The 12,383-nt window shown below is 45.1% G+C and overlaps 2 protein-coding genes across 3 annotated transcripts; one reads left to right on the forward strand and one right to left on the reverse strand.

Moving 5' to 3' along the window:
• Positions 1 to 1,210: 1,210 nt before the first annotated feature.
• Positions 1,211 to 6,930, reverse strand: LOC119116858 (DENN domain-containing protein 2A-like). Its single transcript, XM_037242547.1, has 19 exons — positions 6,706 to 6,930; positions 5,511 to 6,048; positions 5,275 to 5,348; positions 5,124 to 5,215; positions 4,868 to 5,044; positions 4,721 to 4,814; positions 4,591 to 4,641; positions 4,336 to 4,526; positions 4,159 to 4,268; positions 3,573 to 3,642; positions 3,242 to 3,319; positions 3,027 to 3,167; positions 2,813 to 2,961; positions 2,571 to 2,748; positions 2,463 to 2,504; positions 2,298 to 2,400; positions 1,896 to 2,153; positions 1,728 to 1,814; positions 1,211 to 1,624 (listed from the first exon to the last, which is right to left on the reverse strand). The coding sequence occupies exons 1-19, from the start codon at positions 6,800 to 6,802 to the stop codon at positions 1,593 to 1,595; spliced, it is 2,562 nt and encodes an 853-aa protein (XP_037098442.1). The 5' UTR covers positions 6,803 to 6,930; the 3' UTR covers positions 1,211 to 1,592.
• slc37a3 (solute carrier family 37 member 3) lies at positions 3,042 to 12,280 on the forward strand. 2 transcript variants are annotated; one of them, XM_037242549.1, is made up of 14 exons: positions 3,042 to 3,172; positions 7,899 to 8,113; positions 8,585 to 8,699; positions 8,773 to 8,865; positions 8,933 to 9,016; positions 9,082 to 9,227; positions 9,331 to 9,427; positions 9,494 to 9,578; positions 9,642 to 9,826; positions 9,902 to 10,043; positions 10,118 to 10,219; positions 10,314 to 10,513; positions 10,573 to 10,638; positions 10,724 to 12,280. In XM_037242549.1, the coding sequence occupies exons 2-14, from the start codon at positions 8,037 to 8,039 to the stop codon at positions 10,814 to 10,816; spliced, it is 1,485 nt and encodes a 494-aa protein (XP_037098444.1). In that variant the 5' UTR covers positions 3,042 to 3,172; positions 7,899 to 8,036; the 3' UTR covers positions 10,817 to 12,280. The 2 variants fall into 2 exon arrangements, with proteins under 2 accessions (XP_037098444.1, XP_037098443.1); XM_037242548.1 differs by lacking the exon at positions 3,042 to 3,172 and adding an exon at positions 7,087 to 7,295.
• Positions 12,281 to 12,383: the final 103 nt, after the last annotated feature.

Raw genomic sequence — 12,383 nt, forward strand, 5'->3', positions numbered from 1 at the left:
TTTCTAGCCAATTTGATTAAAAACATCAACTCAAATATAACGGTGACAGTAGGAGGGTGATGCTTTGCGACTTCAGGACCTGGACGACTTTTACATTTCCCTTTGTTGACTTTGCGAGACACTAAAACGGGTATAAAAACACCCCCCCCTTCCCCCGAGAGGAAGATAAGCATTCTCCCGCTTAGTGAGCAAAAACATGTGACACACGTGTGGAGCAGGATATTCTGCAGAGAAGTTGCAAAGCTCCGGGGGGGGTCAACCCTCACTGACTGGAATTGATTTAAACCATAATTACCTCCGCAATAACGCGACCGTCGGTTTGAGCTGAAGCCCAGGTGTATAGCGGAAAAGCTGTCTGGGACCGTTTTGAGTTATGGCACCTGGCCACAAGTGACCCCCCCCCCCCCCACCCAACCCCACCACCACCAGAACCCCAGCGAGCAATCTGTCAGCAGCTGTCAGTTCTCTCTCTCTCTCTGCGCCCTCTTGACGAAATCGGCCTGTGGCGTCACCGCTTCACCACCTGGGGGAGCAGATGGAGCCGTGACTTATGATTTCTTAACCACTGACAGATTTACTCTATTTTACTAAGCTGTTTATATAGATATAAAATGTGGTGGTCCGCAAGGTTCTATTACGGGTCCCCTCGTATTCTCTAAATCCATACAGTATTCTCAAATAGAATCATTTTCTGATAGACTTTTTTTTTGTTCCTGGTTCATTAACCTATTTAATCTGCATGTGCATTGAGTTTGCAGCCCATTTGTGTTTATGCATCAACATATGTCCATCGGGGCGACGGTTGGATGCGACGGCACACCAGCCCCCGAGGCTTTCTCAGGCCGACACAATACGCTACTATGTTCTTTTCTCCGCACCTGTGTTATGCTTTCACAGCGACAAAAGATGTGCTTTTCCTCTTTGCGGCCAGTTTTATTCCCATGACTCACATGACAAGAATAGTGTTTGCGGCCACCGACTCTTTGTGACTACGAGGCCTCAGTGCCTTTTACCACACAAACACAGCAGTTGTGTGGTTAGTGGATGTGTGGCATGTGGATCAGTCATCGGGTACATTTGGCACGTGAATGCTGAATGAGCACATCATTTTTTTTTTTTGGTTGCCTTTTAACAAGCCGCGTTTCTGACTCAGGAAAACTTTTGCTGTGGCTGAGAATAAACATATCGGGAGGCTTTCTTTTCACATTGAAACAGTGTTTAATATGACCCTTTTGACATATTTCGATAAGACAACTTGATGTGGGTCAAATTGACCCAGGGGCGTCTTTACTCATTCCGGGAAACAAGTGTAAGGAAAGAAAATAATGACATATAAATAATGTTTATTGGGATTACTTTTCCCATTTCAGACACTTTTTGATAGTTAAAGCCGGGTCAAATTGACCCAGGACAATTTCTGCCATTCCTCAGAAACGTGCAGGTGTACCTAAAGATTGGAACAGTGAGTGTTGGCCTTAAACTGTGCTGCTCGTACCCAATCACAAAAACCTTACTGCTGCCTCCTAGTGGATGCAGCTGGATATTATGACAGTCTCATTTTTTTGGAAGTGCTTTGAGTCTTCCCTGGGTCTTTATTTCTTAGACAGAAATCTCATTCTGTTTCCTGTGGGGGAGAAAAAAAAATCACGTTAGACTTGGATAGGATGCAACCGTGCTTTAGCATCAGAATTGACATCTCTGAAGCTAAAAATAGTAAATATCCTCACCTAAACCTTTGAGAAACCTATTAACCCTGCGGTGTTCACTCTCGTGGATGGTGTCTAGATATTCATGCACCCTCATTTCAAAAAGCCCTGAGGAGACATTGAAAAAGTGAATCTCTGTTTATTGTACCATACTGCAAAATCCCATAAAAAAAACCCCACTATCGTTACCTCTCAGGCTAGGTCCGTGAAGCTCCCTCTCTTGGATGAACCAGCAGAACATCTGCGTCTCCATAAAGACCTCCAGGAAGCGCCTCGTGGTCTTGGATGGGACGGCCTTCCGGAAGGCCTCCCGCTGGAAGGAGCAAGGAAGCGGCGGCGTGGTGGAGACCTCGCCCTCCCGTTCGTTGAAGAAGAAGAGGGGATAGTGGCCTACCAGCTCCACGAAGAACCGAACAAAGGCCTCGGACACAACGGTGCTCAGGTGGTCTATAAAGTGAGTCGCGACTATCTCAGCAATTATCCAACAATAATATAAAGACAGAAGAAATGTGGTGTTCCCCAAGGCTCTACTGTCGGTCCCCTCAAGTTCTCTAAATTCTCATAAAGAATATTTTTTTCCATGTGCATTACCATTGATGGTGTCACCTCCACCAGCAAGCTCTTTTCTCCTCTCCAAAACATTCTCCAGAGCGGACTGAAGCTTAGAAGGCAGGATGGAGTCTTCGTCATCCATCTTAAAAAGAGGCCAAAAATACTTCAGGGTCTCTACATTGCAAGCTTTCATAAAGAACCCACCTGTTTTAGAAATCGACTTTTCCCTAGATCCACCACCAGAACCTGCGCAGTGACAAATCGGCATCATTTGAGGGATTTGACTTTTTAGTGTGTGAAAACTTGGCTGACCTCTTCAAGGGGGAGCTCGGTGAGCTGAGGCAAGGAACCGGACAGCAGGCCCACGATGAAAGGGGTGGGGGTGCACACGATGTCCAGCATGGCAGAGGGGAGCACGGGGATGTAGGTGTGCTGCCACACAAACGGGTAGAGAAGCGCCACTACCGCATGGCAGCACTGGGACAGGGTACTGGACATACAGTTTAATTCTATCTTCTGCCATCTAGTGGTGAAGTAGTATATTCTGCCCAAACCTGAGTTTATCAGCAGTAAAGATGACCCTGCGTTCCAGAAGCAGAGAAGCAAACACCCTGAGAAGCAGCCGCAAACTCAGGCAGGAAAAAAGACACTCAAAGTCCACGTGCTCCAAATGCGAGTCGGACGGTCGACACAGTTCCATTACCTACCAGGGGCGGAAAAATACAAAAAATTAACCTAAAAACCTTTTTTCTACAGACCACATTGTACCTCCGTGCCCGAGCCGGGAAGGAAAGTCTTGACTGTGATGGTCCTGCCCGGAGCTGGAAACTGGGCCTCCATGATGGCTCTCATGAAGGGCTGCACCAGAGCGGGAGACAGAGCTCTTCGCCTTTCCACCTCATCCAGCACCTACGGTACAGTGGTCACACACATCACCACAACCAACACACAAATGGAAGGAAAAAGATTTTTGCGTCAAGAACCTTGGAGAATAATTTAAAACAGCCGAGACGGCTGACGATGCAGTAGACCTCTGGTAGACGTTTTCCTCGACCAGTAGGCTGAAACCAACACACAGACGATCTATATATGTCACAAATAATCACGAAGTAAGACACAATGGTTGCGAATCAGTGCTCGACACAATGCATGCAAACATGCCGTACACACTTTCCCAGACACACACTTCCTGTTTTCCCACAGGCATGCCAGCATTTTTGGCACAGTTATTTATTCAGCCGTGATGGTCGGTATTTGCTCGCTTCCTGTTCGCTGGCAGCTCTTCTTTATTTTTTTTGTTCAAATGTTATTTACCAGTAAACGGCGGCAGTATCCGAACCTTCTGCTCCCATCCTCCCCAGTCAATACGAAGGAGAACGTCTCACTAAGGGAGGACGAGTTGTGTTAAATACACAAATAGAGTTGTGATTGGTATGTTATGACTGCACAGTTTAAAAATAGACATTGCTAATGACTGGATAATCCAAGGGTGAACCAGGGGTCACATATGGACCACTTGGTTCTATATTCTGAATTCTGAATAAATCACTCATGTAAGTGAGGGTCACATTAAGTAAACATTGAAAATGATAGTAAATTAAGGATTCAGAGAACTTGAGGGGGGCAATGATAGAGCCTTGTGGAACACCATAGAGTTTTGTTGTTGCTTTGTTTTTCACAAAATTGGTGAATTAAAATGTTTTTATGATTTTGGTTGAGTGTTGATTAACTGTAAATATTCAAATGAAATTTATCAGTAGAAAAACATTTAAATGTATAATTCATAAGCAATTATGCAATCAATTGTAATTTATTTATGAATATTACAGTGTAAATGAAGATTAATTAAGAATGAAGAAAAAAGTTGTGTTGTAAATGAATATATTTGACATGACCTCACCTTGGGTAGCTGTCTGCCGGCTCCCAGTCGTTCATATCTGGGAAACAAAATTTGGGAATAACCTTGAGCTGATTCTCCGTGTCCTTCAAGAATTTAAAGTTTCGTTCCAGCTGCAACAAAACAACATCAAAATGTCATTATCGGCTGCAATCAAATCTGGATCAAACCATTTCTGACCTTTGGGGGGAACTGCTGTGTTACTTCAGGGACATACTGGCCGCCCGCTTTGGCCTTCTGTAGCGACACAACTAAGAAGTACTCCAAAAGCTGCCGGTGGTGATTATTATCCAAGTTTCTGGCTTTGGTATTGTTGCTCTGGCTCGGGGGGCTCAGTATGGACTGCACCGAGACCAGCCTCTGTTGGTGGGCTGCGTCGGAACCAAAGAGTCCATGAAGGAAAAACTTGCAAAGCCCTTCAGAGAAGTTCCCTACCTTTAGCTCGCTCTTCAAATTCACTCTCAGAATCGCTGTTTTCGTCCGTTACTGTGAATTAAAAAAAAATCTGTCAGTTTTATTGACCATATTAAAGTTCTATAGAACTGAACAGTCCAAAAGTGATCACCTCTCCCTGAGCTGGTTTCAGCATAATGATAAATCCTCCGTAGGTGTTTTTTCCCGATCCGAGCCTCAAAGATACTGTTGATCCTCAGCACCACCTTCAAAAATATTTTTAAAATTCCAATCAAATCAATTATTTCACGAAACGTACCGTTGGAATCCTGCGGTAGGTCCGGCTGTAGGGGTCCGACGAGGTGTCAGTCGGGGTTGACGGGGGGCTGAGCTGGGACGGGGAAAACACACCGCTGTTCTGCCGGTTACCCCGACGCAGGTCCAACAGCTTAAAACTCCTGGCGGAATTCTGCCTGAAGAATCCGGGCCTTGATGCCTGGGGAGAAGGACTCTCAGTGGGAAACCATGACTCCACGATCCCCCTTATTGATTAAGATCCGATGAGATATTGTAACCTTGCTTGTGTCAGCGCCCGGAGAAGAAGGTAAAGATGACTGCTGGGAGCATTGACTCTCTAACTCGATATCCTCGTATGGGTTCTCTCTCTCTGGGAGAAGACAAATTGAAATCAAAATAGGTCACATTTCATTTTCATTGTGGCGTTACCAAGTATGTCTTCATAGTGATGCTCCAGAGTCAGTAAATGTCGTGAAGCCGGAATGTCACGCTCAAGTCTTCTCCTGTGGAAATGAAAATTAATGAAGAACAATAGCAGAGAACTCCAGGGGGGCAATAATAGACCCTTGTGGAACACCGCAGCTTTGAGTTCAAATAAATCGAAGCAAATGTTCATTTTTATTCATAAAAGAATAATAAAAGAAACAAATTTACGCCGGTTTTACCTGTCGTGGTAGTTTTGTCGTCCCCTGTCAGCACCAGGCAAAGTTGTCGAGGCAGTTTTGGGCAGTGGAGGGAGATTGCGCTGCCCTTTTGTAGCGGGGTGCTGGAAAGTACGCTTGGGTTTGGGGAGTGGGTTAACAGGGGGGGACCCCGACTCTGCGTACAAATCGTCTTTCCTCTTCCCCTCCGCTTGTTTGTCCTTGTTCGGCGGGCTGAAGTAGTTCCCAAGCTCCGGCGGGGTCTTCCCGTGATTGGAACCCATGGCGTCCAGCTTCTTAAAAAGCGTAAACACTGCCCTCGTATCTTCATTGAATGTTTTTTTTTCTAACTGGTCTTTTGTGACGTATTCGGGCTCAATCTGCTCTTTTCTCTTCAAGCTCGGAGAGGAGGACTTGGAAGGTTCTTTTCCCTCCCAAAGAGAGATCTTGGCCTTGATGGTGCCGGGGAGCTTGTTGCCCATCGAAAAACTGTTGCCATCACTTCGATGGTCCATCGTTAGCTTCAGCACTTCTCTCACTGTAATGACAACCCTGATTTGATCTAAACACATTAGGAAACAAAAAAATGTCATCCTGTAATCTCAAAAGTCTGCACACCCCAGCTTGAATAGAACAGTCATGCTCTATAAATAAATGTGACCATATTCTGCCGATAAAACGCTTAACAGACTTCTAAGAGTCGTCCTGAACTCCCCAACGAGTCACTTGAGAGCGTCCCTTTCCAGCAACGGTGGGAAAATGGAGCCTGAGAGGCCTATGAACCCCCGAGTGTTTTCCTCTCATCGGTCTTTGCAAAATAAACACATAGTTGGACTTTGGCCCGTTTCAGCAAACTATTATGTTTTAATAAATAAACCAGAGGAAATGGGAAGCCCTAATTGGAGAAACGTTGTGCTCCTGAATGGATTCGTTGGCGACCGCAAGGCAAATGTGGCTTTTATTTCCCAAACGCTGGCTTGAGATATTGAGGCGTTTATTGTTCAGAATTCGGAAATGCACATTTTTCTTCTGCTTTTCCGCATTTACTGATTTCGATCTTATACTGTATGACTTAAATATGCAGTTTTTCTTTTACTACCGTGGGAATAATAATTTTTTCTGTTTTTAGGGCGCCATCCTAATCGTGAAGAATATTTTAAGGCAAACACAAAGCACACACAATTCACATCAAATTCAAAATGACAGGTTTTCGACTTACCTGCTGGTTTAATAAGACAAGAGGACTGGATGCTCCGTCGAAAGAATCCATCACTGTGACTCGTGGACAGTTGCAATCCAAGAGGATCTCGCTCCATTCATTTGCTCCACGACATCCTTCGTCTCTCATTTACTCTCTCTACACAGAGCCTGAACTCTCTCTCGCTCGCTTTCTCTGGGGAGGTTGCACACGTGACTTTCTTGATGTGCTTTTTCCCATTCAGGCATTTGATTTGAAATGTAGTTTTTTTCTTTTTACATGAGTTGATAGGCATGTATTTGCAAACATAACAAATTAGGCTGATATAATTTTTAGCATCCTACTCTTTGTTTTTATAAATTTACACCTTTTTTGGCACGAGTACTTCAACTTAGTTGCAGTCTGAATACTGAGTGAATACTTTTACCACTTCTGCAGTGCAAATTTTGAGATTTATTGTGCTGTAATTCGACCCCTGGCCCGCAGAGGGCGGTAGCTCCTCAGTCAAGCGTATACCCGTATAGTGACGTCACTATGACGCTACTCCCACTGTAAACAGATGTTTATGGCCAAAGCGAGCTGCTAGCTTATACCGCAACTCGAGCTGGGAGGTAAGAGCTGGTTTCTTTCCCATTTAAAATTCTTTTTCTTTTTTTTTTGCTTTCTTGCGGGTTGTTTCTCTTTTCCGAGAAAAGCGCCGGTGGCGTAAATAGAGGCTCTGTCGCAACAATTAAATGCCTCAGTTTAATGAAGCACAACATGATCGACGTGTATTAATTCTTATTTCTCCCAAAAACGAGAAAATATTCATGTGAGGCGGTACGGTTATATAACTTTAAATTCATAACGAGGGCATTGTGTGTAAGAAAAGCTAATTCTTGAAATAAGCGTTAATTAAACATTACGAATTTGGCAAGAGAGTGGTGCTGCGTTCAAGGTACAAAATGCCACATGTCATTTCCTGTGCACAGTGAAATTGAGTCGAAAGTTCAGACTACCTTGATTGAAAAAATGATCGATAGCTGATAATTAAATTCACTTTGGTGCTGCAGAACGAGTGAGAATATTTTTAATTGCAGAATGTTTTTAATTGCTTTCACTTCCTCAAGTTTTGACGTTATATTACAAGCAAATGAAACTTGGACACAAAAATAACTTGAAAGTGAAAGCTCTTCTTCTCATGCAACGCTTAACATTGACTTCCCTCTTTCCAGGCGTTCGCCCCGTGTGATGTGCTTGTCCCGCCCGACCTTTTAGCTCAACCCCTTCCTTTTTTCGCACCCACCCTGAAGATCCCTCACCTCCCCAGAACCGACCTCCAAATTCTCCTCCACCTTGCGGTCACCCCTGTGATGCCTCCCTCATGCTGTGGCTACCTGTCACAGTACACCCATCATCACCTGGTCGCCTTCCTCCTTACCTTCTTTAGGTAATTTGGGAATTTTCCTCCCCACCCTGAATATTGACTGTCTTGTGTGTTACTGGTGCTTTTCTTGTGCTTGGACATCCGGAATGTAGTTTCGAAACAAGGCGTGAAGCCATGTACGATATTTACGCGGGTCAAAAGTTCTCGGCCCACATGTTGTCAGGGTAGTGTGAACCATGTATATTGATTTTAAGTGTCCATAGCAGGTTGCCTGACCCGCAAGTGCAAATGGAAAGTGTTTTTTATATCGACCCGCTGCGCCTTCCTTTGTTGAATGTTTGCTGGTCGCGTTAATGTTTAATCGGGGCGAAGATCAACAGAAAAGCTGAGTTGGTTTCCTGCTCCGTTTCCTGTTTTTAGACGCTCGCCGACTCGAATGTCCTGTTACCCGCAATTCATGTGTGACAAAAGAAAAGTAAACAAACGCTCAGCTCAAACTAATAATATAAATCCCTTTTTGTGTCGCCGCCCCAGCTATGTGTTCCTCCATGCATCCAGGAAAACCTTCAGCAATGTGAAAGTGAGCATTTCCGCCCAGTGGACGCCTTCTCTCCAAAATGGCAGCGCTCCCGCTTTCTCGCCTGGCGAGGTACGGCTTCTCTTAGATGGTTTAAAAAATTGCTAATTGATGGCTCATTTTCGAACGTCTGTTTGTTTTTCAGACATGGGAGAAGAACCAACTGTTTGCCAATGAAGAGCAGGCGACGCTCTTCCTGGGAGCTCTGGACTCCATCTTCCTTTTCTCCTACGCTGTGGTGAGGCGGATTAACATCCAGTGTTGCTTCTCACCTCGTTTAATTGTGTTTATTTTTCTCCACGCAGGGTTTGTATCTGAGCGGCGTGATTGGCGACAGGGTGAACCTGCGCTATGTGCTCTGCTTCGGCCTGTGCGGCTCCGCTGCTGTGGTGAGTGAGCACGTCAACACTTTTTTTTTCAAGGCCTTCTTTTATTCACTGCGGATTTTTGGCAGAACGTTGCATTCGGCACCTTGACCGAGTGGCTCCACATCTACAACGTCTACCTCTACTGCAGCCTGTGGGTGCTGAACGGGTTGCTCCAGTCCACCGTCTGGCCTTGTATCGTCGCCGTCATGGCCAACTGGTTCGGCAAGACTGGGTGCGTGCGCGCTAGCACAAAGACGATCATTTATCATCTCCAAGGGAGGCTTAGCGGCCGGACTTGTAAAGTCACTCACGAGGAAGCGGTTTTTGTTTTTCAGGCGCGGCTTCGTGTTTGGTCTGTGGAGCGCATGCGCGTCGGTGGGCAACATCCTGGGAGCCTTCCTGGCGTCCAGCGTGCTCAAGTACGGCTACGAGGTAAGAAAACGCGTGTTAGCCGTATTTTGTAAACAAAGATGAGCTGAGGGTGTTGTGTTTTGCAAGTATGCCTTCCTGGTGACGTCGGTGGTGCAGTTCGCCGGAGGCGTCGTGCTCTTCTTCGGCCTGCTCACCTCCCCAAATGAAATCGGTGAGGAAGACGCTGGCGAGTACTCCGCTTTCGTTGCCAACGGAAAATATTTGCGCACGTCAGGTCTGAGCACGGATTGCCAGACGGGACTCGGCCCAGTCGACACAGACACCCACAGGCCTCTGATGAGCGAGGAGGAGGAGGAGGCGGAGTACGATCGAAACTGCCACTCAGCGCAGCATGGCGACCAAGGGTCCCCGAAAGCCGTGGGCTTCTTCCAAGCTTTCTGCCTGCCCGGAGTTCTGCCGGTAAGCTTCTGGCGCATCCTGGTTTATAATTTCCCCCCTGAGTGAACTTTGACCCTTTATTTGTGCTCGCTTTAGTATTCGCTGGCGTACGCGTGCCTGAAGCTGGTCAACTACTCCTTCTTCTTCTGGCTTCCTTTTTACTTGAGCAACAACTACGGCTGGAAGGAAGTCGAGGCCGACCGGCTGTCCATGTGGTATGACGTCGGAGGAATCATCGGTGAGCGATTTAGGATAACGACGGTTGAGTTAAACGTTGTTTACATTTTTTTTTTTTTTTTTTTATAATGTCAGGTGGAACCGTTCAAGGTCTGATAACGGACTTCCTGGGAAAGCGCTCCCCGGTCTTGGCCTTAAGTCTTTTGCTCGCCATGGCTTCTCTGGTGGGCTACAGCCGTGAGTCCTCACTTTTTTTCCTCCCCCGCACGCAACGTAGCATCAAAACACCAGCGAGGAAATAGAAGTTATACAAGAACTTGTATTTTTGTAGACTCGCCAGCCGACAAGACAACCAACGCCGCCCTGCTGGCCATCACCGGCTTTTTCATCGGCGGTCCGTCCAACATGATCAGCTCGGCTATTTCTGCTGACCTGGGCAGGCAGGACGCCATCAGGGGCAGTCGGAAGGCTCTCGCCACAGTCACCGGCATCGTGGATGGCACAGGAAGTATCGGAGCTGCCGGGGGACAGGTGCGTATTTCCCTCTCGTGCGACTGGAATTCAATTTATTAACGGAGGTTGTTTTCCAGTACCTGGTGTCGCTAATCGAGAGCAAGTTGGGTTGGGTGTCTGTGTTCTACTTCTTCGTCGTCATGGTAAGACCAAACCTCAAGCTAATTTTACATTCCTCACAAGTGGCGGGATTTTTTTTAGCCTCAAAAAGATTTGTTGACATTACAGACAGGGGGCAGCATTGTTTTCATCACTCCCCTGATCATGACGGAGGCAAGCGCCATGTGGAGAGAGCGGCAAACCCGCCATCACCAACTCTGAACTCTGGAGAAAAAAAGTTTGCTTTCCTTCCTCCAAGCGTCAGAGGATGGCGTCCTTTCGAAAAGACTGACATGAACATTCGCGCCTCTTCTTTTGCCTCGCCGCAACATTTACAATTGGACTGACAACAGCCCAGTTTGTAAAAAATGCACTGTGGTGTTACTTTGAGACATATTGCAGTTCACAGGGTGCCCATGTGGAAATGGATGATGCACTATAGACAGTTTCAGTTTCTTCTATTCTGGTTAAGTGTCCTTTGGCGTTGGGTCCTTAGTTCCCCCCCCACACACACACACAATCATTCCAATTTCCTGATATGACTGCAACACTAACGCTCTTTCAATTTAAGTCTAGTTTACTTTCAGTCGGCCGGGAACTCACTTGCATTAGCTGCGCACTGGTTTGCGGTCGCCACCTATCACGACAACTCGTAATGAGCTGCCGTACCGCAGTAGAAGTCAAAATAGGCAAGGAATGTTTTATCATTATTTATATTTTCCTTTTTTTCAAAAGTGTGAAAGAGCATTTTGTGTAGGACAAATGGGGGTTGTATGTGTGGCTTTATCAAGCACCAATAAATTATTGGTGTGCCAACATCCTTTTAAATGCACTTGTTAAAGCATTTCATCCAATTGAAAAGTAAAGTGAATTTATAAGCAATCGATGTGACTCGTCTTGATATTTATAGTTTGGAACAGTTGACAGATTTCAACGCTATTCAAACAACCAATATTCAGCATTTTTCATCGGAGTGAAAACTAGGTCAAATTGCAATGTCGCTTTTCAGCCGCTAGGTGGTGCTGTAGCCCCAGGACGGAAAAAATCACTAAGCGTCAACTCTGTAAATTGAATTTGTTTTTTATTCATTTGAGCACACGTAAAGAAGTCACAGACAAAGGTAGCAGTGTACAAACAGCCCAGCAATATTCAGAATCTTTTCAACAACTCCATACAAATATACGATTCTGGACTTTTCAATCTTTGTTCTAGGATACACACGTGATTACAAAAAATGATTATCATACATTTATGCAGAATACAAAAAAGAGACTGATATAGCTGTGACAGATAAATTAGAAATAACAATGAGAGAATTGCGCTCAGTGAGGAAAGTGTGAAAAAGCTTAACAGTCAAAGAAGAGTTTTTTTTTTTTAATCATTATTTTAAAGATTACCATACAAAAATATCTCTCTGTCAACAATGTTGGAGTAGTGCAAAGATCTCAGAAATGACACAATTAGTAATAGCAACAAATAGAAGGGATATTCATAACTCTAAACACACAATATAAACTCCAAATAAGTTAACTTTTTTTCTTATCAATGTTTGTCAATCACACACGTAGATACAAGTAAAACAATAGTTTTCTGAAATATACCCTTTTCAAAGCAAGACAATGATTTTTGCAGTGACTGACTTTGTTGGTGCAGCAAAGAGAGATTGAGAGACTTAAAAAAAAAAAAGGGGGCGGCTAATTAATTGGTCATGACACTGTCCTATTTAAAAAAGGGGTCCAAAGCATTTTCTCAGACCTGCTAGTGGCCCTTCCCCCACTTGGCTGTCAAA

Source organism: Syngnathus acus, chromosome 23, assembly GCF_901709675.1.
Source record: "Syngnathus acus chromosome 23, fSynAcu1.2, whole genome shotgun sequence".
Taxonomy (NCBI): Eukaryota; Metazoa; Chordata; class Actinopteri; order Syngnathiformes; family Syngnathidae; genus Syngnathus; species Syngnathus acus.